Source organism: Lytechinus pictus, unplaced genomic scaffold, assembly GCF_037042905.1.
Source record: "Lytechinus pictus isolate F3 Inbred unplaced genomic scaffold, Lp3.0 scaffold_37, whole genome shotgun sequence".
Taxonomy (NCBI): Eukaryota; Metazoa; Echinodermata; class Echinoidea; order Temnopleuroida; family Toxopneustidae; genus Lytechinus; species Lytechinus pictus.
Genome location: NW_026974157.1, coordinates 101,511 through 128,847, shown reverse-complemented (window position 1 = coordinate 128,847; position 27,337 = coordinate 101,511). Strand labels below are relative to the sequence as shown.

Genomic DNA, 27,337 nt, shown 5'->3' with positions numbered 1-27,337 from the left:
CAATAAACACTGACTCACTCACTCACTCAGTCACTGACTGAAGCAACACAACGACGCCTGTCCAGAGGACAAAATCGGTTCCCAATTCATTAAAAACTGGCAAAGTAACACAGTTCTTGTTCACTTTTGGTCTGAAGTTTTCGAAAACGGAAATCGGATACCTCATTACATGAAGAAAACGGTAAATTCGAAAGATATTGAACAGGTCAGTATAAAGGTGATGCACAGAGGGATGATGAGCTCGTTGATTGTGTGACGTCATTATTCTCGACTGTTTTCTACTGCGCGATTGTCGGTCTGGGGGCGGCTGGGGGCTGAATAGGGTCTCTAATAATTTCATTTCTTGCATTTCCACGACATCTAAAGACTTTTTAGTGACATATTTGTGTATAAAAAAGACAAGACCTTTCCATTCATAAATAATTTGTCTATAATCATCACTTTCGTGATCCTCTAAAATCCTTGTTTTATATCTGTCTTTTGGCCTGTCAAATTTTTCCTCGGGAAAATGTGCCCCGCCTTTCGCCCCTGGTCCAGGATATATATAAAATTAAGGCGATTAAAAAGCTGCAATTCTATTTCCATCTTTTATGCAGATCACCAATTGCAGAGATGGCTGATGATGTAACAGTGGATCCTTCATTGCGGAAAAAGGTATAAAATATAATGTCAATAAAACAATGACATGTAATCACTCATTTGCTTCAGTTCAAAGAAAGCAAATTTTGAGTTAAGGATACAAAGCCTCAAAATAATATTAATTATGAACCATATGAAGTAATCGAAAATGGGGGTTTAGATTTGGCTTCAAGGACAAATCCACCCCCAACAAATAGCTGATTTGAATAGAAAGAAAAAAAATCGAACAATCATAACACTGAAAATTTCATCCAAATCGGATCTAAAATATTAAGAAGTTATGACATTTTAAAGTTTCGCTTAATTTCACAAAACAGTTTTTCGTATATGCACATCCTGGTCGGCATGCACATGAGGGGACTGATGACATTACTCACTCACTATTTCTTTTGTATTTTATCATATGAAATATGAAATATAAAAATTTAGTCCTCATTGCCATGCTGAACAAAGTATTCCTCCCTGAACATGTGGAATTCCATTGTTTTAACATTTTGAACATTTTGTGGTTCCAACAAGAGGGTCCTTTTTGTCAAATCCGACTCTCTCATTGCATATCACATAATTGTGCACTAGCTGTTTTGTGAAAAATAAGCGAAACTTCAAAATGTAATAACTTTCTTATTTGACGTCCGATTTTAATGAAGTTTTCAGCATTATTCTTATTTGATTTTTCTCTATTTATTCAAATCAACTTTTTTTTCTGCACTCTTATTTCTTAGTAATCAAGCGGGGCAAAAATTTGACAAGCTGGCAGTAAAAATTTATCACGCCATTATGAAGATCACTTTATGACAATTGACAAAGTAGTTTGACAAATAAAAAATCGGGAAATACTAATTCACATCTCTACGTAACGAATGTAAATCCTGTTTTGACAAACTACTTTGGCGAATCGAACAAGCACGAATTGACAAATGGATATTGTCAGTCCGATTGCAGACGACGAATCTTATCAGACTTGATATATTGAGGGACGAATCTAGACATACAATACGAATTTTGGAATGAAAGTTTTTGACAAATTTAAAACGGGTTTCCTTATCTTAAGATTTGTCAAAATTCAGATCTATAACGTCATGCCTACCGGCATGTACAATTGACGTAAAACATAGGGTATGATTTTTAATTGTCACACAAATATTGACAGTTACAGAGCTGTATAGACCTAAATATAGACCTAATGTAGACTGTACTAGGCTGTAAGTTAGAACTCTATCGCCTGACCGCTTACGGTCTGTGTACATAGGCCGGCATAGGCCTACCGGTAGCCTCTAGCGTTAGCTGTTATGCCATAGCAATACACACACGGTTTTTTCGAATTGTAAATAGATCTCTAGATCTAGATTTAACGTTAGATCTATGCAAAGAAGTTTGATGTTCTGAGTCTGACCCCGTTCTAGCGTGGTCAGATGCCGTCGGACTAACAGTTAGGCCTAGTCTAGCTTCATCTTTTTCTATCTCAAGATCTAACGTTAGATTCCTATCTAACGTTAGATTTATCATTCATTCATTAAGTGTGATCCACATCCACTTCACAATTTTACTACACATTGCTTAAAATAGTGTTTGAATTGGCTTTTTTTCATGCTTATACAAATGTATTCAGAATGCCCAGATTCTAGGTCTAAATCTTAAACATGCGCGATAGCCTGAATGTTCTTTTTTTTAAATGTGCTTAAATTTTCCACTTTCAGATCAGAATATCAATAATTGTCTGCTCACGCTTCACGATCGCATAATTAGTGATACCCAATTATCCTATTCATGATTTACGAAATATGAATAGAGTGTCCCGCTTTTATGTCTAAAATCTAACTTTTTTTCCTTCGCATCATTTGTCAAGTTACATACCTATCTCATTTGTGATTACAAAACGTGCTTAGAATGACAATTTTTGTAGGTCATCAAAAATGCTAACTCGCGTTCTCATTATTGAAAGATATACCGTCTTTGTGGGTAACTGTAAACAGTCCTTAACAGGTACCTATTCAATCATGCTAGAACAGTTATTAAAAATTTCTTCTCGCGCTTGGCGTTTGCAGTAATTATCTAGTTACATACGCATCATGTTCAGGATCACAAATTACATTGCTCAGAATATTACATTTTGAGGACAAAATACATGAAAGTAAAAAAAAATTCGCTTGCACACACAGAAAAAAAGTTGCCCCCCCCCCTGAAAAAAGTAAGGACCCCCCAGTGCCCCCCCAGGAAAAAAATCCTAGCTACGCCACTGGCCACTGCAGATTTTATTTTGTCCGTCCTTGCTGTCATGTTGGAGTGTGATGTGGAAAAGATATGTCTTAATTTCTTATATCTATTTTCAGTTGGAAGATATAAAGATATCCGACGAGCCATCGACGGTAATGGCCGGTTCATCAAAGGTATGTGTTAATATTTAATATGTCAACCATACATTCTTTGCAATCCAGGATAAAAATGGACGTGGATAGGGCAAAACCATCATGACCATTCATGGAGCTATAAAGCACATGCAAAGCTCCATGGGCGAAACCATGGAAAGTTTGTTTTCCAGTTTGTTGATGGAATCTCAATTATGCTAATGCAGGTATATTTTGATAGGCAAAGAGTGCATGATTATTTTATGAGATATATTAACCCATTATGTTATTCATACTCTTCATTTGTATCTGTAGTCTATTATGGCAGCAATCATTTATCATTTATCGTGCTTAAATTTAAAAGATTACATGATAATATGGTTTTTGTGAATACCAATTTAGTTTCATCATGGCCATTGCAACTAAAGATTTCGAAATATTTAATCATATTTCTAATAAGCGAGATAGGAGACAATACTATCTGCCTAAAAATATGTTCACACTGATTAATGGCAGTGACACATACAATAGACCACGCGTAGACACCAAATCAATTACATAGGAACTATTGTAGGGTTCCATCCCACGGTAACTACCATGGCAACTAACAGTATACATTATCCAATCAAAATCGAGCATCAAATTGAAGTTATTGGATGGAGGTACTGTAGTAACTTTTTATTGAAGGGGCCAAGGTATTGTAAGTGCACCATTCACATCAATGATATGTCAAATATTTTATTTTCAGGTTAAAGAGCCGATGGGACTTAAGACATCACTCCATCCACAGAAAGAGATGTCTGGTTCATCCCAGGTTTGTGTTTGTTAAATATTTCATATAATTTTAATCATAGATATATTAAGTGTATATTCTTTGACATCAATAAAGACCTATGATGATATGACATACACTTATACGGGTTGGGTTAGAACTTATACATGTGGTTGGATCACCAGCACCATACATGCAGGAGCTGTAAACCAGACTATACATTTAAATAAGGAGAATATGATCACAGTATAAGTACAATATTTGATTAATTGATATTGAAATACTAAATATAAAGAAACCATACACGTAATACCAGAAACAGAATGAAATCTTCGCAATGAGGTAAAGAGTAGGGGAAGGCGGGGTAAGTTGAGCGACCACCCCCAGGCCAATAATGAATGAGTCAGACATTGTGGTGGTGTCATGTATTGGTGACCCATTACATAACCCTTAACTCCACCACATTGTTTTCGACTTTGAAACTAAAAGTATTTTTTTAGAGGGAAAAATACAAATTTCAGCCAAAAAAGTAAAAAAGGGTGTAAAATAGATAGTTCTTATTACCCACACACGTCTTTTAATATAATAAAGAAATAAGAACAATATTGTTAGTCCGGGTATGGATCTTCATTCTTGTCATAGTCTTTTACATGATGGATGCATAAGAAATGTGTGGATGTGAAAATATCGCATTAAGTTCGGACTGGGGTACTTTGAGCCAGCCAACATCACTCCTAGTACCAATGAGGTCCAACATTACATGTATGGACCTCATAGGCGACATCAGTAGTATTTTTGGTTAGAAATCTCTGAGAACAGGATATTTATATATTATATCACAAGTACAAGCTATATTCCTTTCTCTTATTTAAATTATAATTTTATAGTGTAAATGCATCGTTAGCAACAAAAAAAAAATGAAAGAAATGAAGGGGAACTTACATTTTCACGGCTTTTTCCTGATTTTCTGGGCAGCTGCTCTTCTCTTCTGACTCGCGATCGAAGCTGATATGAAGATCACGTGATTCGCGTTCTCGTCAGCTGATCGGTTGGTTATTCTTTTCGTCAGACGTTAATAATATATATTTTATAATGCTAGCATTCATCGCTAATTTAGGTGAAAGAGATTGAAGTTAAACAGCGCCAGGTCGGAATCATAATTATTTTGGAAGAGTGTATTTATACACTCGATCTCATACCTGACGTAGACGGCGCTATTTAACAAATGCACAATCTTCAATATAAAAAATAAAACAGAAAGAACGCCTTGAACACAGGCCAAAATGCCTAACGATTTCTCCGCGGCATTAACAACTATCGTAAAGGGCGCTCCATTTATCAATAAAGATGGATGCTAAGCTGTCTATGGCGACAAAATTTGCCGCAAATATTTACGAAGAATTGTGAGAAATGGTCTGAAAATGCAACAAAAGAACCGGTGAGTACCGATTAAACATTATCAATTTATTTAATAGAACATATTTAATGACTACAATGTAACAATTTCTAGATAATATTGCTTAGTTCTAAGCTAGGGCGGCCAAAATGCGCGTGAGTGGAGTCCCAGTTTATTAGCACGGGTAAGTATTGGGGTGTTGCCTAGAGTGGCCAACATGTGGCAAGTTGAGCCATGGTAATTTGTATGGTAATGTACAGTGCGTATAAAAAAAAGGACAGATTTGAAAAGTCTATACAATTTTAGTTTCAAATTATGATGTCTATATTTTGGTGTCAATAGGTGATACGAACTCTTATCCTTCAAATGCCATTAAAATAATTTAGTTTCGTTCATGGTTGAGCGAACACGAACTGTTTTTGTCTGGGGTTGAAAAGGAGGCTTGCGCCAAAATGGCATAAAATGATAATATGACTGTTGGACTTCTTGCTAATCAGCAGACTTCCTCTTAACCTTTTCATTATCTTTGCCATAATTTTCGAATTATGCGGACAAAATTCATTTCCAAATATACTTATTTGCTTGAAGTGTTCTGTTTTTCCTTTTTAATATGTTCTCTTTTATCTTTGAATATTCCTTCTTTAGGCAAGAACAATTTTTTAAACCGAAGTATGGGAGAGCGTGTTTTTTTCCTACAAATCCTTTGATTGTATGCTAGAAAGGTTACGGTTCCTTTGAACAGTGGCATACTGATGGGTGGGGGCTTGGGGTGCTCCCCCCGAAAAATAAACTTTCAAAAAATCATGACCAAGAAAAAAAAAGGGGAAAGGAAAATAACAGAAAACATAGAAAGCAAAATATATTATCATTTTCTGAATATTATGTCAAAATCACAAAATTTTATACGTTGATAAAAAAGTGGAAACTTTTGCTTGATGGCTCCACAATAATTTAATACATTTTACCCCATCTGCCCTATCCTGCTCCTTCAAAATTGACTCAATACACCATTGCCGTTGAAAGACATGAATCCTTCCTGTTTGTCCTGTCAAGCACATAAACTTGGTGAAGGATTCCATAACCCCTTAAAAATAGGATTCATGTCTTTTATAGGTACCATAACATAATTTGTTTCACATAACAAAAGGATTTGAATAATTACACATTCTCCCAGTTAATAATGCAAATCTTCTTACTTGGGTTGACAAAAAGTCTTCTTTTCTTACTTATGAAGGAAAATTCAAAGGTCAAAGAAGTTTAAATGAAAAACAAAATAATTCAGTTAAATAGTTAAATTGGTAAATTAAATTTGACAGCATAATTCGAAAATTATGGCAAAGGCAATGAAAAGATTAAGAGGACGTCTGCTGATTAGCCAAAAGTCTAATCATCAAATTTCTCATTTCTGCTATTTTGGCGCAAGCCTCTTTTTGAACCCCCAACAAAAACGTTCCATGTTCGCTCAAGCATGAACAAAAATTTTCTTTTTTAAATGGCATTTCAAAGATAACATCTCAGAGCATCTATTAACATCAAAATATAGATATACTAATTTGAAACAAAATTTTGTATAGAATTTTCAAAACTGTCCCGTTTTTTATACACACTGTATAATAAAAAAGAAACAAACCAAAAGCCATTGATATGCAGGCAGAAAGGTGCAAATTCACATGACAGTTCTTTTACTTTTAGAGGATGTTAGTATTTATAGAGAATTAGCAAAATGAAAAGACTTGAAATAAGAAATTAACATGCTGGTTCTTCCGCATACATTTTGTACATAGTTTCTGTGGCTCAACTTACCCCACAGATAGGGCAAGTTAAGCCATTTGACATCAATTTTTTTCAAAAGTGACAGTGACTTTCAGTGTGGGGGTAGAAAGTTATACATGTATATAGGTGAAAATATTTCAGAAGAATTAAATTTTAAGGCATGGTACTTATTTCTTCAAGATCATTAATCATATCAATTTTAACATGCTAAATGCAAAAAAAGTGTCACGACTTACCCCACCTTCCCCTACTTTCTTTCAGATGCCATACTATGTAAATGTTGAATCCCCTGGCAATATATAAAATTTAATAATATTAATGAATCTATTTAAAGGAAAGTTGACACATGTAATCAACAATGTGTTGTGGTTTCATGTATAAGATTCTAACAACATTCACACTGTTTTGTTTGTTTTATCCATAATCATGATGAATAACATTTTTTCTTAATTAACCAGTTTCATTTTCTTATGAATTTCCCATGCCTAATATGCAATCATGGTTGCTGACCAAATTACTAATGCTTTCAAACAGCAACGATTATCATTTCATTTTCCGTACTTTGTCATTAAAGGAATAAGTGATTTTTTTTTCACAAATCACACGCATTCACGTTAATTTTACTACTATGGAAAGAATGAAATGTATTTGAACTAGAAATTGAATAAAATTAGCAAGTCGACGCATTTGAAAAAAAAATCACGATACTTCATGTGCTCATAATCAGTATAATCTCTGTGACACACCGTAAAACTATCTTCCCCGTTATCTAAGGTATAATGTTTATTCCTTGTTTGGTTTATTCTTACGTCATTCATCATTATCCCATAACACCATTACCTCTTCAACCACAATTGATCTATATAAATAACACCCCATTATAATGTGTAACCACGGTGAAAATCCTAAGAATTACAATTCAAACTGATTTAAAGTGGAATGCTCATGTAACCAAAATTATGAAAAAAAGCAACAGAAAATCATATATGCTAAAAGGATTGGAAGCTTGCAGTCTACCAGAATGTGAGTTGTTAATAGTGTATGTAAGACCAGTCCGAGAGGTTTGTGTACCTCTTTTCGCTGCTTCTCTAACTTTGAAACAGATATACGTTATTGAAACTGTCCAGAAAAGGGCATGCAATAAAATATTAGGAACCAAATATGTTTCATATGACATGGCTCTAAATACCTTAAATTTGACATCACTTTAAAGTCGAAGAGAATAACTTACCACAGATTTCGCTATAAAATTAAAAATCAATAAATTGTACAAAAAAATTGTTACCTCCACTGAAAAGAAACGCTTTTAATTTACGACATATACATAAATATAAGATTATTCCATTTAAACCCCCCCCCCAAAAAAAAAAAATAAGAACAGCGTTCTTCCAAGTCTGACAAGGTTATTGAACAAATACCATGGTAAATAAGTCTGCATTTTGTGTGATAATTGTGCGATATTGTGTTATTTATCATTTTTTAAATCCATTTTAACTATTTCTAATTGCACATAAGTAATTCTAATTAGATATTTATTGTTAATCTTTATTATAAATTTATTTATATATTAGCATTGTGTAAACTTGTACAATTCAGTCTATGACTGTCAGTTATGTTTTTGTTAATAAACCTGAATTGAATATATTTATTTTTATTATTATGTACTTGATCAGGAATTCCAAATAATTTACACTTAGAACATATTTGAAATTTAATTTTCAGGTCAAAGAGCTAACAGAAGGAAACCTTAGAGGACAGTCACCTATACAAGTCAAATTGGTACGTCATATATTAATGATACTTAATTACATTTCTCTTTTTTCAAACCATGAAAATACAATTAACGCCATCGGGGGTAAAAATATCTAAAGGATATTGGGTGAGTTATCAAATGATAAATGTGTAGATTGTATCATTGTTGACAGCGATTTATAAATCTCATATTTAACATACAAAACTATGGGGAAAGTAGTCTGTTACCTGAACAGGACACAGTGGGCATCAGGACACGTTGCTGGAGCGCCCACTTCACCGACAAAACAAAATGCTTACTATTTGCAAAATATCCATATAAAATCACAATGCATATCTGCATGAAAACATCACTGCTGGATCTGTTCATTCCCACGGGAGACCAGTAATTTGTCCCTGGTGGATTTTATGCGAACTTTATTAGTGGCACAGGAAACCCAGTGAGCACTGTAAATGCAATGTAACCAAGTTTGCCGGTAGTCTGAGTTTCAGCCCTTGTAGCGCGAAAAAATGCAGAAAAACATCATGTCACATTATTTGAAGCATATTGGGTGAGGTACCAAATGATAAAGGTTCGGATGGTTTCATTATTTTGGTATTTTATTTCCAAATCTCGTTTTAACACGCAAGTCAATGGGGAATAGTCAATGGGGATTAGTTAGTAGTTTGTACGTGGCCTGAACCGGACACCGTCGGCATGAGGGCACAATACAAGGCTAAAGCGCCTATTTCATCGATGAAGCAAGTACACGAGGCAGTGGGTTTAATCTTTAACTGAATGATACCAAAATGGAATGATACCTTGACTTTTTAAGCTTGGCGCTCAGAATTTTAAGTTCAATGGTAGAACAGTTTTGTCAATTAGGTGGCTACCAATGTAAAACCTAATGTCCTTATTAAGTTAAAATTAATTTTCGAAGTCAGATAACTTGGTGTATGGGCTGCTTGTCTGTGAGCTTTGCCTATCAAGGGCGTTCTGTTCAATATTGCCTTTTGTGTTAGATAGAAACATGGAGGGAGGATTTTGTTCCTTGTTTAAGAATCCTGTAGGGCCTATATTTCGTAAAGGTAGGATATTATTTAAAGAGTAAGATTTTGTGTGAGTGATTTAAACTTTATATTATCTATTTCAACAGCCAAGCGAGTTGAATGACGCCCTTTCCGACACACGGAGACTACATGTTTTTGATCTTTCTGGATGGTCTGTGTACAAGACTCGACACGGAAGCATCGTTGGCTACCTAACGCTTAAAAATAAAACTAGTAATAGTGGATTACTATCGGACTGGACTCAAGGTACAAAAAAGAAGTTCATATAAAGTATCATAATTATACAGCCCAACCATGTATGTTTTTTTATGAAAGTAATTCATTGTGCAAATCAATAATTCTTTACGGAAAACACAAGGTCATATGGTAATAAGTAAGCATTAGCTTCATTATGAAAATCCTCCCATGGGTTGCGATTTTCAGTCAAGCCCTGGAAATTGAATCCGGTGGAAAATGAAAATACCATTCCACTATTTAGTGGAACAGTCGACAGTGACATTGTATTTTGATCGTGCGGATCGAAAATAAAGTACAAACAACATATTAAGAGGTACTTTCAGGAGATATGAAATTTGGATCGTTTGTTGAATTATGTAACCCTTTGCAGCTGACTTAGCACATAAGAACAAAAAAAATACACAACTTACGAACTCCTTAATGAAACATTCTGCTACCGGAAGAAAGTGAAAATTAGTTTTTGAGCAGAGCTTTTATATTCCATTGAAACATGTTTCAGTCTATTTTATAGTACCCTGTTTACCCGTCTGTGTGATGATATCAATACCAGAAACTAACGCATTATCATATTTCTTAATTCATATCACTTAAATCATTTCGTCCTAGCTCAAATGAGATACTCCTGATAAATCCTATTTCATGAATTTCTTTTCAGGCGAGGTCTCTGTTATTAGATATGAAATTGAATATCATAGGCAAATATCTTGGACTATCGATGACGACGGAGCTTGGATAGTATTTGAAAGCGATTTACCACTAAATCTCCTAGAAATTATCCCTGCACTGGTCCCATTGTGTCAAAAAGTGGAACATATTACCACTTCAGGCTTTGACAAGGATCTGGAAAGTGATACGCATGGATCACAACCTATCGTTCCAATGAGATCTGTCCTCGCCGTTTGCCTTCACGCAATTGTTGCATCACTCCATGACTCATTACAGATCGTCAGTAGGTGTTTTCCAAATGCAAAGAGTCTTGTGCTGGATTGCGAATTCGCATTATTTGAATCCGCTTCCAGACACCACTCTGGCATCCCGCTGTCTTCACTGAGAAGATTGGAATTACGTATCCGACGTTACTGCGGTACTCTTGACAACCTCTTTCTCTTGCTTTCTTCTTTCTGTCAAAACATTGAATTCCTCACCGTCACAAGTTATAGAACTCTCAAATGGGAGAAGTCAAGGACAGCCATTACAGAATGTAAATTACCTAATCTGACTGATATCCATCTTGAATCTCGTTGGTATGACGAGCACTATGCACTCCAAATGATAACAGACTTACTACACTTAGGTCGTACGATGAGTCCTAGTTTGAAATTTGTCAAAGTAAAAAATGTAGAGCTAGGAGATGTAGTAATGAAGAGTGTTGAATGGTCCCGTACATCATCAGATTGTGGGTTGCAGATTCAAGGTGCATCACTACTCCCAGAAGAGTTGGTTTTTAGATACGCATTGCGAAAGTCAGCGGCTGTACCCATAACCGAGTTAATCGATATTACAACCAGTGAATTTAAAGAGGTTACTGTCCTTACACTTGTCAGTTGCAATATTGATATTGGGCAGTCTGAACGTAAGTCCCCTCAAAGCCCGAAGGAACTTGGTACACTGCGGGAAATCAGGTTCGTTGGTTCAGAAAACCCACTTTCCGAATCTGACAGGAACAAACTTTCGGAGTTGTATCCTAATGTCAAAGTGACTGAAAAACAGGAGAGTCAGGAATCATCTGAAGAATCTCAGGAGGGTGCAGGGATACCTTCCAAGTTGGACAAAGCCTCCTCTCAATCACTAAAAACATCTGCCATAGGTAGGTTGATATTGATTGTTCTTCATCATGATCACCAGATAAATAGTGATTTATTCAAATTTACCTTCATGGAAATCATTAATAATTACAAGGTTTTATAATATGTATAGAAAAGAGTTAAATCTTACAATAGGCATAATGGGGTTATTGGGAATTTACTTCTGCAGACATGGAATTTTTGGCAAGAATTTCCTCATGCAAATTACGCATATTTATTGAGATAGGCTAAATTATCTCCCGTGCACAATCTGATATTTCCTCATAAATACCATGATTCCGATGTTTCGTTAATATCTTCCCTTGTCTAAATAGATGATTCATTATTGAAAGACAGGTAGACATAATGATCTATTACGGGCACCTATACACTCTAAAAACACTGAGTAAAATTTTACCCAATATCGGGTAAAAAGGGAACATGCATGTTTGCTGGGTATTTTGTTTACCCCATATTGGGCCAAATGCATGTTTTAAGGGTAAATTCCAACGCAACTGCGTAAAATTTACCAAATATTTGGTATCTTTTTACCCAACCAACATGCATGTTCCCATTTTACCCAATATTGGGTACACCTTTTTTAGAGTGTAACGCATATCGGAAATAAACGAAATTCATGATCCAAATTCTAAAGAAAGTAATATTCCTTTAAAAAAACATTGTTTTATATACAGATGAACTTGTTGAGGAAAAGGTCAAATTTCATGTAGATACAGCGTCACAGAACCTTAAAGGTGGAGAAGAAGAAATCTCATGGCAAAAAAAAGGAGAGGAATTTGACGTCAACAAAGGAAGCCTGTCAAATGAATCAGGTTCTGTAGGAGTAGTAATCAGGAAATAAATTTCTTGCGGTACACAACAAGGATTTGTTTGGTATTGAAACATGCTTACTAGTTTGCATGTTATTGAGGATTTCCGGACAAACATAATTTTGTAATGTTTACAGCACGAAAAATAAAGAGGGAAGATAGTAGATAATTGTGGAGTTTTTCCTTGAAATGCTAGCATGTTACTCAACTAGAGCTTTTTTTATATAATTTGATAAAAAAAACACATTGAACCAATGTGGAAATAGATGTTTAAAAAATTGCCAAAGTTGGAAAAAAAATATTTTTCAAATTCTATATTCCTCTTATTATTTACAATCGATATTTCAGAATGTCCCCCAGTCATGACGGTGTTAAGCGACAATGATTTTGAAGTAAAAGTTTTGCAATAAAATACTGTTGATAATTTCAGCACCCGATGAAGGAAATATTGAACCAATCAAGAAGGAATGCTGCAAGACAGTTGGAGCTGATGGGGGCAAACTTCAGCTAGAATCCTTTGGGATTGAACTTGAGATACCTCCTGGTGCAATCGACAGTAAAGAGCCACAAGAAATCTCTCTTCGTGTCCTGACCGATACTCCTAACCTTGGTGACACAAAAGACGAGATGTCAGTCTGCTTTGGTGTACAGTGCTTAGCTCCTGATGACTTAGTCCTGAGATCACCGGTGACTTACACAATACCTCATTGCGCTGTTGCAACACTGTACTCCAGATTAGAGGCAGTCCTTTACACAGGAGAGGGAGAATATATACCGGGTAGGTTGGGCTAAATATTACTTAACCGCCTTTTGCCAAGACATGCGAGAAAATATGTAAGGTTTGGTGTAATTAAGCAAGATGTATGTTCTTCCCCGTAGTTTTGATAAGAAAGATGATGTAAAGTTCAACATTCAAAGTTTATTTTACACATTTCAATAAAACCAACAAACGAAAAAATTGCAAATCGAAGAAATACCTACCTACAGAAATGGATGTAATCACGTGAATGTATTATGAAATGTGGTTGGGAAGAAATAAGTCCAATAATAAAAATGTAAAATGTACCATATTTCTATCAAAGTTTTTGTGACAGAGACCAATGAAATACATTTAAAAAATCAATAAATTGAACAAATAACAAATAACCCCACCCCCTCATTATTAAATAAATGATTATCCATATTTAGGGAATTTCTTACGAAGTCTGGTTCATATTTAAAAGAATATAGTGATCTGCACTGTCTAAGTTAGCGCTGGAGAGATTCTCACATAAATGTATATACAACACAAAATAAGCACCACTTAAATCAAAATGTAACTTTTGAAAGCAACAATTCTGTGATATAAACTTTGGTAGGTGGTTTTCTGCACTCATTAATCAACTTCTGTAAAGATGAGATGAATCGGTTGAGTCATGCATGAGTCATCAAAGGTTTATATGACCACTTTTGAAAGTCATAAGAATATATATTTTTTGAGATTGTGTATATTCAAAGTAGGGCAAAGGTTGTTTCTGGTGAATTTCATACTGCTAATGATGTTTTCTATCCATCATTTAGCCACTCCACACAAAATTGTGATAACGTGGATCATAGTTGAGGTGGCACGCGCGTAAAACATTCCCCGTAGACGTGTGTGTTAAAATGGCACTTTTGAAAAATTCGTAAAAAATAAATGTGAAATTAGGGAGTGGAATGTTTACTTCCATTGGATAGGATATATATTTGGCATTATAAATCTGACCAGGAAAGGGTACCGTAGCCAGCTCATTTAAAAAATAACTCGCCATTTATGAAGATTACTATGAATGGATCAAATTCATCAACTGAAACAGTAAAATAGCCCTAATTAGTCCGCCAGTCAAGAAATAGTTCCAAGTCACTTATTTATCTTCCCAATTTGGGCAAAGGAAGTTAAGTAGTTACCATTTCTAAAATCAGTGTTAGATTTTGAATCATATTCATACATTTTTGTCAATCAGCAACATCAAATTGAAAAAGTTCGAATGGGTTGGGTCGAATGAATATCTTTAGCCCTCCTAATGTAATTAGGCTCGTTGCACCTTGAGTGAGCACAATTATTTTGTAACGTATCATGATAGGGATTTATGACAGTATCCTCTGTATAAATTAAAAACACATGTTAAAATGTGAAGATGATAGTGGCTCCCCTCCCCCAATTTTTCGATCCCCTCCCTATTTTCAAATTCTGAATCGACTTATCCTGAGAAATTGTGAGGAAAAGAATAAAATGTGTTTATGGAATATAAAGATTATTCATTATTAAGTTTTCTTTCTTAAAATTGCTCTATCAAGTCTCAACCAATTTAGTCTGAATATTTAGACAGAATGTGTGGCGATAAATATGATAGATGACAAAAACAACAACAATTCACTCATATTTGAGACAGAATTTGCCCCCATTTTTCATTTTATACATTTTATAACCACTCAAAATGAGTCTGACTTTGAAAATGCCACCTCCCTCTTGATGTGTGCTCACTCATCCATAAATAAATCAATTAGATTTCGCACAGAATTCCACCCATAGGTTGATATATATTACTGCCAAATGATATTGCTAAATACATTAAAAAAGAAATCTTATTCTTCAATATAATTATGCTCACATAGGGTACACAATATCTATGAGAGGGAAGTCAAAATTTAACAAAAAGTAAATGAGGGTGTGGTTCATGAAAGATGTTTGTCACTTCTGCAAATATATATTTTTTTTCATGAAACTTTGCATACGGCTTCAGAGTGACACTATCCAAGAAGGCTCGCCAACCAAAATAACCATTCGATGTCGCATCGAGTGGAGCCAAGGGCCTTGATCTTTCTTCTCATTTACATAATTTTCGAATATTGGATGCTCACTGAATCATTAGACATCGGGATTTTCATAAAAGTAAAATCAAATGAACTATGCCAGAAGGTTCGCATTCAAGCGTGAATGTTTAATTAAACGCCTTTGAATCATCAAAGAACGTTAAGTGGTCCTGAACATAACGAAAACAAGTTCATGAGATATTTTCAGTTCCCAAAATAAACAATACTTGCCTAAGATATTTGAAAATTGCGTTTTTTTGTTATCATTAAATGTTCATTGAACCTTGAAATAAATATTTTTGAAGATATTCTTCCCCCCCCCAAAAAAAAAAACGTCATCGTATTCTTTTATTTATATGGTAGGAAATGTGATGAAATTCCAATTATAACAAATTTTGGATTGTGTTTATTCAGCCGTGAAATTTAGCAATTACCTTTTACATGCCGACTGAATATTTTTCATGATGAGAATGTGGAATTCGTTCCGATATTCTGGAATGAGAATCATGACACTGGGCTTGTCATTTTAAAAAGTGACGATTTTGCTATCGCGCTGTGCCCACAGGAGCATGACATAAAACACAACATTCACTCAGAGGGTAGCTTATACAATAACCCACACGCTCATGCAAAAAAAGGTCTTTAAGACTCCTACCTGCAAAGCTGGCGGATAAATTTATATATATATATATATATATATTGTAAAGAAATGGATGAAGAGAACAAAGGCAGGCGTAGCTTAAATCAAGGTTCCCCAGAGCTATCTACCCTTTGGAAAAATTGGTGGTGCCGAAAAAATGTCTCTGCCGGGAATCGAACCCGGGCCCCCTGTTTATCTGACGGTCAATCGGATCGGGGACGCCCTAGCCACTAACCCGTCTCTGTGGTCTAGTGGTTAAGGCACCGGCGTTCAAAGCTGGGGGCCCGGGTTCGATTCCTGGCAGAGACATTTTTTCGGCACTACCAATTTTTCCAAAGGGTAGATAGCTCTGGGGAACCTTGATTTAAGCTACGCCTGCCTTTGTTCTCTTCATCCATTTCTTTACAATATATAAATAAAAAAGAGTTGCCAAAAGCTGTTGTGCATGTATAACTTTACACACACATATATATATATATATATATACACTTTTGTTTTACCTCGCAGGAGTAATGGTGGTTGATTTTTTTACATGATTGCTTAGAAAGCATGAATGCTTGTGAGGAGGAATTAGAGAGCCGACGGCCTAAGCTCCTCTCTGAGGGACGTAGTAATATGGATTAATGCGTTCCCAAAGGACACTACTGCACCGAGTGGGAATCGAACCTGGGTCACCGGAATCCGAAATCCAAGTTCTACGGACTAAGCTATCCGAACTATTCTTGTATGATGAAATAGATATATAAGATTTGTATAGGATTATTAAGTTTAGGCTGCATGCTCTATACACACACTACACACATGTAAGGTACCACTTTGTCACTTTAACATTGCTTTAGATGCAGAAGTCAAGGCGAGAATCCTTTTAAGAAATACAGGACTTCCAAACTGTATCATCGAGAGGGGTGTTCTAAGATTGCAGATAGATCACTTCTCCTGGATTTACATCAAATTCATCAAGAATTTGTTCTTCAGAGGGAAACAAATGTGTTGCTTGCCATTTGCAGAAAAGCCACTACCAGAAGAGAGAATGTCGGTCATCATGCGTGTACATCTCTTTGACGACCTTACGGGGGGAAAAAAGGTATCAGTTCCCAAGAACGTCAAAATTTCAAATAGCTAAAACATGATTTTGTTGCATGTTGGTTAATCATATTGAAAAAGCAATTATTACAACTGTAATGCATCTCATATTTTTCTTTTCCAGTTGAAATTGAGTGCAATCACATTCCGGTTTCAGATATTATAAAGATGTACGTCTAATTATAGTACCTCCATACCATCTATAACAGTGTGGGGGTATTTGTGTTATATGAAGAACACTGCAGAAGGCTTAGAGCCACCATAAGACGCTTATAATAGATAATCCAAATTCCTGATAAAATTGACCAACGCCTACTAAATCTTTTCCCAAATTTTCTATTGCTTTAAGAGAGAAAATGCAATGCACGTGTTAGGAGAAGAATCTGTTGAACTTTTAGTAGATCGCTTTCAGGTAATAGCCAGTGCATGTTGATATGAGTGGTCAATATATAGATGTCAATGAATAACTTCTTCATGTTCTTCCATATTTCGATCCAGTTGTTTATCAGATAGCTTCAGAGATTTCAAAGAGAATTTTTATAAACAGACACATTAGAGTGTAGGGGGTTTTACGGTACGCCATGTATTCTTTTGTTGGTAAGTGCTTGTAGTCCCTAAGATATGCGAAAAAGATGCTCGAATCTGGCAGAAAGTGTGGAATTTGGCATGCAGGGGTATTTCAGGGCGCTGATTAAAAAAATTGCCGGCCCCAAGCGATTTGACCATCGGGTCGGCCGCCATCTTGATATCCAAGATGGCCGCCATGAAAAACATTAATAATCATTTTCTTGAATTTTAAATATGTGCTCTGAACTTTGGCAAATAGAGACCTGTTTTGGGGAGCTGATTTAAAAAAATGCCGACCACAAGTGATTTGACGATTAGTTCAGCGGCAAGATGGCTGTAATGAAAAACCATATATATCAAAATAGTTTTCTTGGATTTTACATTATATCTGACACCAAAATTTGGCATACAGAAGTACGTGGCACCCAGATACCCATATACTTCAAGTTTCAGTGCCACATAATATGTAAAATTTCAGAAAATGAGTTTCAATGTTTCACGGCAGCCATCCTGAATTTCAAAATGGCTGCCGACCAGATGGTCAAATCGCTTGGAGCCGGCAATATTAATTGAAATCAGTGCCCCAAATTGAGCCTATATGCCAAATTTCAATACCGCAATTTCATATATATAAAACTCGAGGAAATGATTGCAATAGTATATCATGGCGGCCATCTTGGATTTCAGGATGGTGGCCGTTTTGCCGCTGGCCAAATGGTCAACTTGCTGGGGGCCGGTAATATTTGAAATCAGTGCCTCAAAATACCCCTATATGCCAAATTTTTGTGTCACGTGTCATGGAAAACTTAAGAAAATGACATTTAATGATTTTTAATGGCGGCCATATTGGATTTCGAAATGGCGGCCGACCCGATGGTCAAATCGCTTGGGGCCGGCAATATTTGAAATTAGCGCCCAAAATTAATTAATCAAGTTACAAACATATTTACCATGTTTACCTATTTTATTCATAACGATTTATTTCCTTTGAAAGATGGTAGTGCAGGAAGAAGAGGACATAGGATTTGCTCGTATTCACCCTGCTACAGAAATCCCAATCAATGTGACAGAAGAGGATGTCACAATGACTTGTTTCCTTGAGAACGATCGTGTTGGAGAGGCAGTAAGTTTGAAAATTAGTCTTCGATGAAGTTTGCATCCAAATGAAGTATTCAATATTTTTTTTCAATTTTCAAGTTCACAACAAGATTGTTACGATATTGAATACCGAACAAATAACAAAGAAACTTTTCATTAGATTATTTTTGCTTTTTAATCATTTACATAGAATAAACAAAACAAATAATACATCTCACGTATCTTGAAGAGTCGGGAATGATATGTATATATATCCAAATTGGATGGCAAAGGTCCCTTAAATTAAAGTCCACAATGCTGGCGATGATGAAATTGATATTGAAACACGATGAATAGTAAAAGTCACTGCCACGAATTTAAATGTCCGTAAAGGCGAATTTGATGAAGATAAACAGTCAATTTCGGCAATCCATGGGTTGACAAATTTTCTTTAGAATTGGTTGGTGATCTCGATGAGAACTGAGAATTCCTCTCTTAAAATATCTGCAAACAGTTCATTGATGGTGTGCAAATAATTCCACAGATGATAGATGTTGTATCCCATTTGGAAATAAATTATGCTATGACATTAAGTCTGGACCGAAAATCTGAGTTCTGATCTGATATGATGATAAAACTGTCAGCTTATGCACATATATCTAAATTTTCCACTATTCTGGAAGCTTCTAGAATTGTACTTAAAAAGAACACTCTTGTCCTTTCTAAAGAGCAATCCTAACTCTAGAAGACTCTTGAATTACCTCAGTGAAATTAACAATGTAAACAAAACAGCCAATCCTATTGTCCTATTCCACAACCGCTATTGTTTGTCAAGAATCATCGTAAAATACACAAATACCAATCATTACTCTGCCTAATGCCTACATACCGAAGCTTAACTAAGACATATTGGAATGTTCTCATTATGCAATGAACTAAACTAAAACTAGAATTTCAAGAGTGCTACTGCTAACAGTGGCGTACCGTGGGTCACGGCATAGGGGGGGGGGGGCACCAGCAAAATTTTTGAGTCATTCAGTGGGCGCGCAAAGCGCGCTCAATTGCCAGGTATACTGACCTAATAGAGACATTTTAAGGACTGTGCCATTAAACGGATATGTATCTTAGTGATCAAATAATGCGAGCGCGAGCTGAAAATGTTTGATATTCAGTCCTTAAAATGGACATTATAAGCAAAGTTTTGTAATTATGATATGTACCTGTCTCACAAAACAATGCAAGCGCGAAGCGCGAGCTGAAATTTTTAGGATATAACTTGACCCTAAACAGGGACATTTTAAGGACTATCTTTTGGAATTCATGAAGTGCGTACGTCATAGTCATCTAATGCGAGCGCCAAGCGCTTGCTGATATTGTTAGAATTACACCTAAGCATATGAAGCCCTTTTTGTGGTCATTGTAATCATGAACATGATACGTATTTCACTAATGAAATATTGCGGGCGAGGAGCGCGACCTGACAATTTTTGAAATTCAGACCTGAAGAGGGGCATTCTATGGCTTGTTAGGAATTTACTATTTCACTAATCAAGTGATGCAAGCGTGAAGCGCGAGCTGAAAATTTGTTATAATTAGATCAGAAAAAGGAATATTTTAAGGACTGTCTTTAGGAATTTGTGCACTGCAAAAACGCTGGCGTTGATTTAACACCAGCCTGGTATCTATACCGGTCCACACCAATGCGAACGTAAGCACAGACTGGAAATGTTTTATATTAAGGACTTAAAAGGGGGCAATCACTTTAAGTTATAGTCATGAAAAAAGCATATGTCACTACATTAAACAATAATAACTTGAAGTGCGAGGAGATAATTTGGTGCATAATCTTTATGGACTTAAATTACAACAGGACTATATATCTCATTAGTCAGACAATGCGAGCACCAGGAATGATGAACACATACCTGCCTATATAGGTCCTAAGCAAATTATGTTTCATAAGGTTATGGAAATAACATAAAATATTTCTTATGTAATATGATATATAATATAATATAACATACAATAATATAGAATAATATAACATACAATAATTTCTTCTTCCCCGTTATTTTTTTTTTAGGGGGGGGGAGCCAGCCGATGGGGCGGGGGCATTTGCCCCCATGCCCCCACCCCCGTAGTTACGCCACTGACTGCTAACATGTATCTCTTTCAGCCATAAAAATGTTACAGAAATTATTGAAGTTACCTTTATCTTGTATGTTATTCTATATCATATTTAACGTTTTGGTTTTGATGACCAAGTTGTTAGCAAGTGATTTAAGTCGGCAGTATCTGTAAGGTCCTTTTCACAGTTCAGGAGTAGCAGGTTGTCCAGTCGTCGGTCTCCCATGGTTGATATATAAAAGTTCTTAATAAACTTCATATGGCTGAAGGTGCGTTCATCCTTTGCAACACTTATTGGTGTTGTAATAGGAAGCTTGTAAGCATTCCAAGTGAGAGGAAGAATAGACTTCTTGTCAAATGCCAAAGTGGCTGCGTCAGCAACACTTTGCAGATCTCTTGCCACTGCAATGTAATGGAATCATTCTTAGTTCCACTTTCAATGCCTCGTTATCTACTTCTTTTGGAAAGAGTTTACAAAAGTCAACAACATCTGCCATAGTTGAAGTTGCTGGCGTTGGAGGCAAGCAAACGTGACATTGGCTTCACTTTGTCAGGTTTTGGCTGCATTTTCTCCTTGAATGGCAGTATTGACTGCAACCCAAACCTGCCCCCACTCCCACCCATCCCCACCCAAGCACATTCTGACACCATGAATTAAAAAAAAATCTCCGGCGACAGAATTTAGTAAAGATAACTTTGAAAATTTTTGTGTTTTTTGCCAACTGCAAACTTGTAGACAAGTCTACAAGTTGTAGACTTGTCTTCGTTAATTTGCCAACTGCAGAGTTACCATTTTTTTAAGTTTTGTGTTCTGTTCTTTTCAGATCTGAAACGGGGCAGTACTTGTACATCACTTTGCTGACTGGTAGAGCGTATAGTGTTCTGCCACTTTGATAGGCCCACATTATAATTTGCCAACTATACTTTGGCTTTGATTATTCAACTTAAACCTTGGAAATTCGTCCCACCTCATATTTATTTACCTAGTCTTGCCTCTAATTTTACAAAACTAATGTGTTTGTTAAATCGTCAATAATTGTGGTATAATTTGCAAACTCACAAGCTTGTTTATATGGGAGGAGGACCGGGGGCTTACTTTGTGTGTTATTATAGCTCCATCTGTTTTGTCCTTTGTATTTTGCTGACTAGTAGGGCTCTAAGCCTGGCTACATGGACTTGGATTTGCCAACTGGTTGTCTTTACTCTATAAGTCTTAACCTTTTTCGAAGATTGTACCCCTATTTTTCTTTCCTTTTTCTTTCTTTCTTTCTTTCTTTCTCCTTCTTTCTTTTTTCTCTTCCTATGTTACCAACTAATTTCAATGTTCGAGTCACATCCATATTCCTAACACTTTCATCTATCATGACTATAGTTTTCCAATATTTATCCTCATTTTCTTTCAGATGACAAGTGGACCTATTAGATGTAGTACTTCTTCTCGTAGTTCTTGATGTCATGGCTGTATGATCAGCATATCCCAAACAGAAAATATATATTATCTGTTGTGTCTATCTGTATTTTATAGATTGTCGAATACGACGACTTATGGAGAGGTAAAGATAGGATGGCTTCTTTCAAGTTGGACCTAACCAATCAACCCGATAGAGTTATTGTGGACCTGAAAGTGGGTCAGAATGGACAACGGCAGAGAGACCTAACTTGCGTATTAAAGTTTGCATCACACTGCAGATCCTCTAGCTTTCAGCCCCACGACATAGGTATCAACTGCTTCGTTAGCCTTAATTCTAATCTATAATCTTTGCTTGATAAAACGATGTCCATTGGAAGACTTATCACTGCAGTAGGCATTCTCATCGCATCGGTTAATTGCTCTAGAAGTAATCGCCTAACTGTAGCAAGTATAAATACATATGTTGTGAAAAGTGCCCATTTTAGAATAGATATACGAAAAGAGGGGGTGAGTGGGTGGGGAAGGACTCCGAAGGAGGACTACTTTGGTATGTACAATATCATATCTCTCAATATAAAGGGGAAATAAACCCCAAATTCCATTTAGATGTTAAGTGATAAACCACTTTTCTCTGTTTTTTTTTGTAGGACAACTAGAAGGTGCTACAGGTCAAACGCCACTTCAACAAACAGAAGCAACTCCAGAGTAAGTTGTGATCGTTTATTTCCATTATGATAGTACCATCATAACTATACTTTTTTCATTTTTTAAATAAACATCGATACGCTCACATAAAAAACCCAAACAAGAGGGAATGAAACCACTTAAAATGATAATTTACAAGCTCGGTCAGTATAACAACAACACATGCTCATTTGGCATTATATCCCATTCACAATCAATCGCCACCACACCCTACACACAATACGACAATAGCACAGCTAACACGCACAGTCATCATAACACACCCCACACACTCCATCAGCACTACATTTCCACGCAATGTCAATCATCATCACATCCCACACACACTCAATCATCATCACACCCTACACACACTCAATCATCATCACACCCTACACACGCTCAATCATCATCACACCCACACATGCTCAATCATCATCACACCCTCACACTCTCAATCATCATCACACCCACACATGCTCAATCATCATCACACCCTCACACGCTCAATCATCATAACACCCACATATGCTCAATCATCATCACACCCTCAATCATCATCACACCCTCACATGCTCAATCATCATCACACCCTCACATGCTCAATCATCATCACACCCTCACATGCTCAATCATCATCACACCCTCACATGCTCAAATCATCATCACACCCTCACATGCTCAATCATCATCACACCCTCACACGCTCAATCATCATCACACCCTCACACGCTCAATCATCATCACACCCTCACATGCTCAATCATCATCACACCCTCACATGCTCAATCATCATCACACCCTTACATGCTCAATCATCATCACACCCTCACATGCTCAATCACCATCACACCCTCACATGCTCAATCATCATCACACCCTCACATGCTCAATCATCACCACACCCTCACACGCTCAATCATCATCACACCCTCACACGCTCAATCATCATCACACCCTCACATGCTCAATCATCATCACACTCTCTCACGCTCAATCATCATCACACCCTCACATGGTCAATCATCATCACACCCTCACATGCTCAATCATCATCACACCCTCACACGCTCAATCATCATCACACCCTCACATGCTCAATCATCATCACACTCTCTCACGCTCAATCATCATTACACCCTCACATGGTCAATCATCATCACACCCTCACATGCTCAATCATCATCACACCCTCACATGCTCAATCATCATCACACCCACACATGCTCAATCATCACATCCACACACATTCTCAATCAATCAGGGTACTAATGGATAATTCGTTTTTCATTCCCGATCATCGCCGAGCAAAAACGGAAGTCAACCTCATGTTTCGGTCTTTGAAAACACAAAAACGAAATCACAACGAGAAAAACCTGTTGTGATTTCGTTTTTGGAGATCAAAAACAGCAAGAATGAAATCAGAAATACTTTTGGGCTCGGCTCTTTCTGATACCTCATTCTATACTTGTGTTTGTTATATATCAAAACAAAATCAGAACACGCTTTCTACCCCCTGATTCTGTTTGGAAAAACGCAGACAGCGAAAACGAAATCGGGTACTCGCTTTCCACTTCCTACTCTGTGATTTTGTCTTTCGCACAGCCAACAGCCATACAGTGCGTCCCAGAAAAAACGAAACCGAGATTTAGCGATGATTTATCATAACTTAATCACTATCAAAATAGACAAATGACCTACCAATGTAAAGCTTAGAATCTTTTCTTTCATATGATATTACTTAGATTATTTTGCCTTCACGCATGAGTGAGCAAAAACAGTTTGAAGAAAGGATACCAAAAACTCATTTGGCGGGGGGTATCTGAATTTCAAAAAGAAAATCACATGTCCTAAAAGTTCAATATCCGCTCTTCAATTTGATACCTCAATTACAGAAAATGGTCAAGAAATAACAAAGTTCTGGTTATTTGAAATAAGGCTTGAATTTCCATAATTTCATTAAATAAACTGTTATCACCGGTTTCCCACAGAAGCTATCGCATGGTTAACAGAAAACTTACTGCATGGCTGATCGTAAACAAAACGGTGTCGAGTGAGTTTGAACGCTAGCCTGTAAAACCTCTTCATTTTGTGACATAATTGAAATTCAAGCCTTATTTCAAATAACCAGAACTTTGTTATTTCTCGACCATTTTCTGTAATTCCGGTATCAAATTAAAGAGCAGATATTGAACTTTTAAAAAATGTGGTTTTCCTTTTGAAAGCCAGATACAACCCGCCAAATGACTTTTTGCTATCCCCTCTTCAAATTGTTTTTGCTCACTCATGCGTGAAGGAGAAATAATCTAAGTAATATCAGATGAAAGAGGAGATTCTAAGCTTTACATTGGTAGTCCATTTGTCTATTTTATTTGTGATTAAGTTATGATAAATCATCGCTAAATCTCGGTTTCGTTTTTTCTGGGACGCACTGTATATCGAAATACACCGGCAGGAAGTTGGTTGGATGTTCGATATTCGATATTCAAACTGTGAAGTTGGTTTGATATTCAGGTTCGATATTCAAACACGTGTGAAGTTGGACCAATATTCGATATTCGATATTAAAAAATTATGGGTCTTGAAAGCTAACTAGCGGGTTAAACAGGTACAGCACGTCTCGGGCATCCATAACAACACTTGCCTGCCCTAGTAGGAGGACATTTAGGGGACAAACGTCAGTGAATAAAAGGGCAGAAATTTTTTTTTTTTTTCTTTTCGAGGGGCCCCCAGGGATATCCCGACGGCCTACCCAGGGCAACCATGAATCCTATCTTGCAGAACTCGACTTGGGCAATCAGATAAACACTAGCTTGACCCGGCGCATGCACATTTAGGGGGCTCAAATTAACAAAATTAAAGGGAATAAAGGGCTATTTATCGCATTTTTAAAATTAAAATAAAGTATTTTTTCAAAGGGCCCCCAGGGATATCCCGACGGCCTAGCCAGGGTAACCACATATCCTAACTTGTAGAACTCGACTCTGGCAACCAGATAAACACTGATTTGACCCGGCGCATGCACATTTAGGGGGCTCAAATTAACAAAATTAAAGGGAATAAAGGGATATTTATCGCATTTTTTGAATTAAAATAAAGTATTTTTCAAGGGCCCCCCCAGGGAGATTCCGACGGCCTAGCCAGGGTAACCACGTATCCTAACTTGTAGAACTTGACTCGGGCAACCAGATAGACACTAGCTTGACCCGGCGCATGCACATTTAGGGGGCTCAAATTAACAAAATTAAAGGGAATAAAGGGCTATTTATCGCATTTTTTAAAACTAAAAAAGTATTTTTTCAAGGGGCCCCCAGGAATATCTCGACGGCCTAGCCAGGGTAACCACGTATCCTAACTTGTAGAACTTCACTCCTCGGGCAACCAGATAAACACTAGTTTGACCCGGCGCATGCACATTCAGGGGGCTCAAATTAACAAAATTAAAGGGAATAAAGGGCAATTTATCGCATTTTTAAAATTAAATAAAGTATTTTTTCAAGGGGCTCCCAGGGATATCCCGACGGCCTAGCCAGGGTAACCACGTATCCTAACTTGTAGAACTCGACTCGGGCAACCAGATACACACTAGCTTGACCCGTTGCATGCAGTGGCGTGACATGGGTCGGTGGCCGGGGGGGGGGGGGCCAAGAACCGATAATTTCCCGGTCACATCATAAAGCAGGCAATGGAGTCATAAGGCAAAAATTTTGAGGGGGCGATATTATGGAGTATCGGACAAAAATATATACATGCGAGCGAGCGGAGCGATCGAGCAAAAGTTTTGACATTTTAATGGCAAAAATCCAATTTTGTGATAGATTTGACATAGTGTTAAAAAGATAATATGATATCTTTTGTACGCCACGGTGAAAAGGATTTTTGTTATGATTGTGCCCAATAGGGCGAAGCCCTATTTGCTCGAGGGTGCCCAGTATGGCGCTTATGGCAAGAAGTAGCTTAATATAAGTCCGGAGCGAGCGAAGCGAGCGAGATAGAAAAAAAAATCCTTTTCAAGAGGATCTAACATGAAGATAGATTTTGACGTCATATTCAGAAAAATATTAAACACTTTTCCTTTGCTTTTCTTTCTTTCCTCTTTTTTTGTTTGGTTGTAGAACTTCTGGGGGCCAGGGTCCAAACTCATACAACAATGCTCTATGAGTGGGGTCCGGGGTGGAGCCCTGGAACCTCTTGATATTAAAGCCATTTAAAACCTTACAGATGGCCACTAATTTTAATCAAATTGCGTGTATATTTATATAGCTTTCACACTACACATAAATTCAGTGCTGCAGTTGTGTACCGTAATCATCCAAATATTTTTAGGGGGCATACCAT

General features: G+C 36.6%; 1 protein-coding gene across 1 annotated transcript in view; it reads left to right on the top strand.

Annotated features, from left to right (window-relative positions):
• LOC135153106 (uncharacterized) overlaps nucleotides 1–27,337 on the top strand; it is a 42,716-nt gene that overhangs the window by 7,949 nt on the left and 7,430 nt on the right. The window contains exons 2-13 of the mRNA XM_064115413.1: nucleotides 597–654; nucleotides 2,970–3,026; nucleotides 3,733–3,798; nucleotides 8,648–8,704; nucleotides 9,814–9,973; nucleotides 10,620–11,771; nucleotides 12,444–12,581; nucleotides 13,009–13,356; nucleotides 16,890–17,134; nucleotides 18,695–18,823; nucleotides 22,430–22,622; nucleotides 22,963–23,020. Coding sequence (XP_063971483.1) covers nucleotides 613–654; nucleotides 2,970–3,026; nucleotides 3,733–3,798; nucleotides 8,648–8,704; nucleotides 9,814–9,973; nucleotides 10,620–11,771; nucleotides 12,444–12,581; nucleotides 13,009–13,356; nucleotides 16,890–17,134; nucleotides 18,695–18,823; nucleotides 22,430–22,622; nucleotides 22,963–23,020 — 2,645 coding nt within the window. The 5' untranslated portion in view covers nucleotides 597–612. The remainder of the gene's footprint in view (nucleotides 1–596; nucleotides 655–2,969; nucleotides 3,027–3,732; nucleotides 3,799–8,647; nucleotides 8,705–9,813; nucleotides 9,974–10,619; nucleotides 11,772–12,443; nucleotides 12,582–13,008; nucleotides 13,357–16,889; nucleotides 17,135–18,694; nucleotides 18,824–22,429; nucleotides 22,623–22,962; nucleotides 23,021–27,337) is intronic.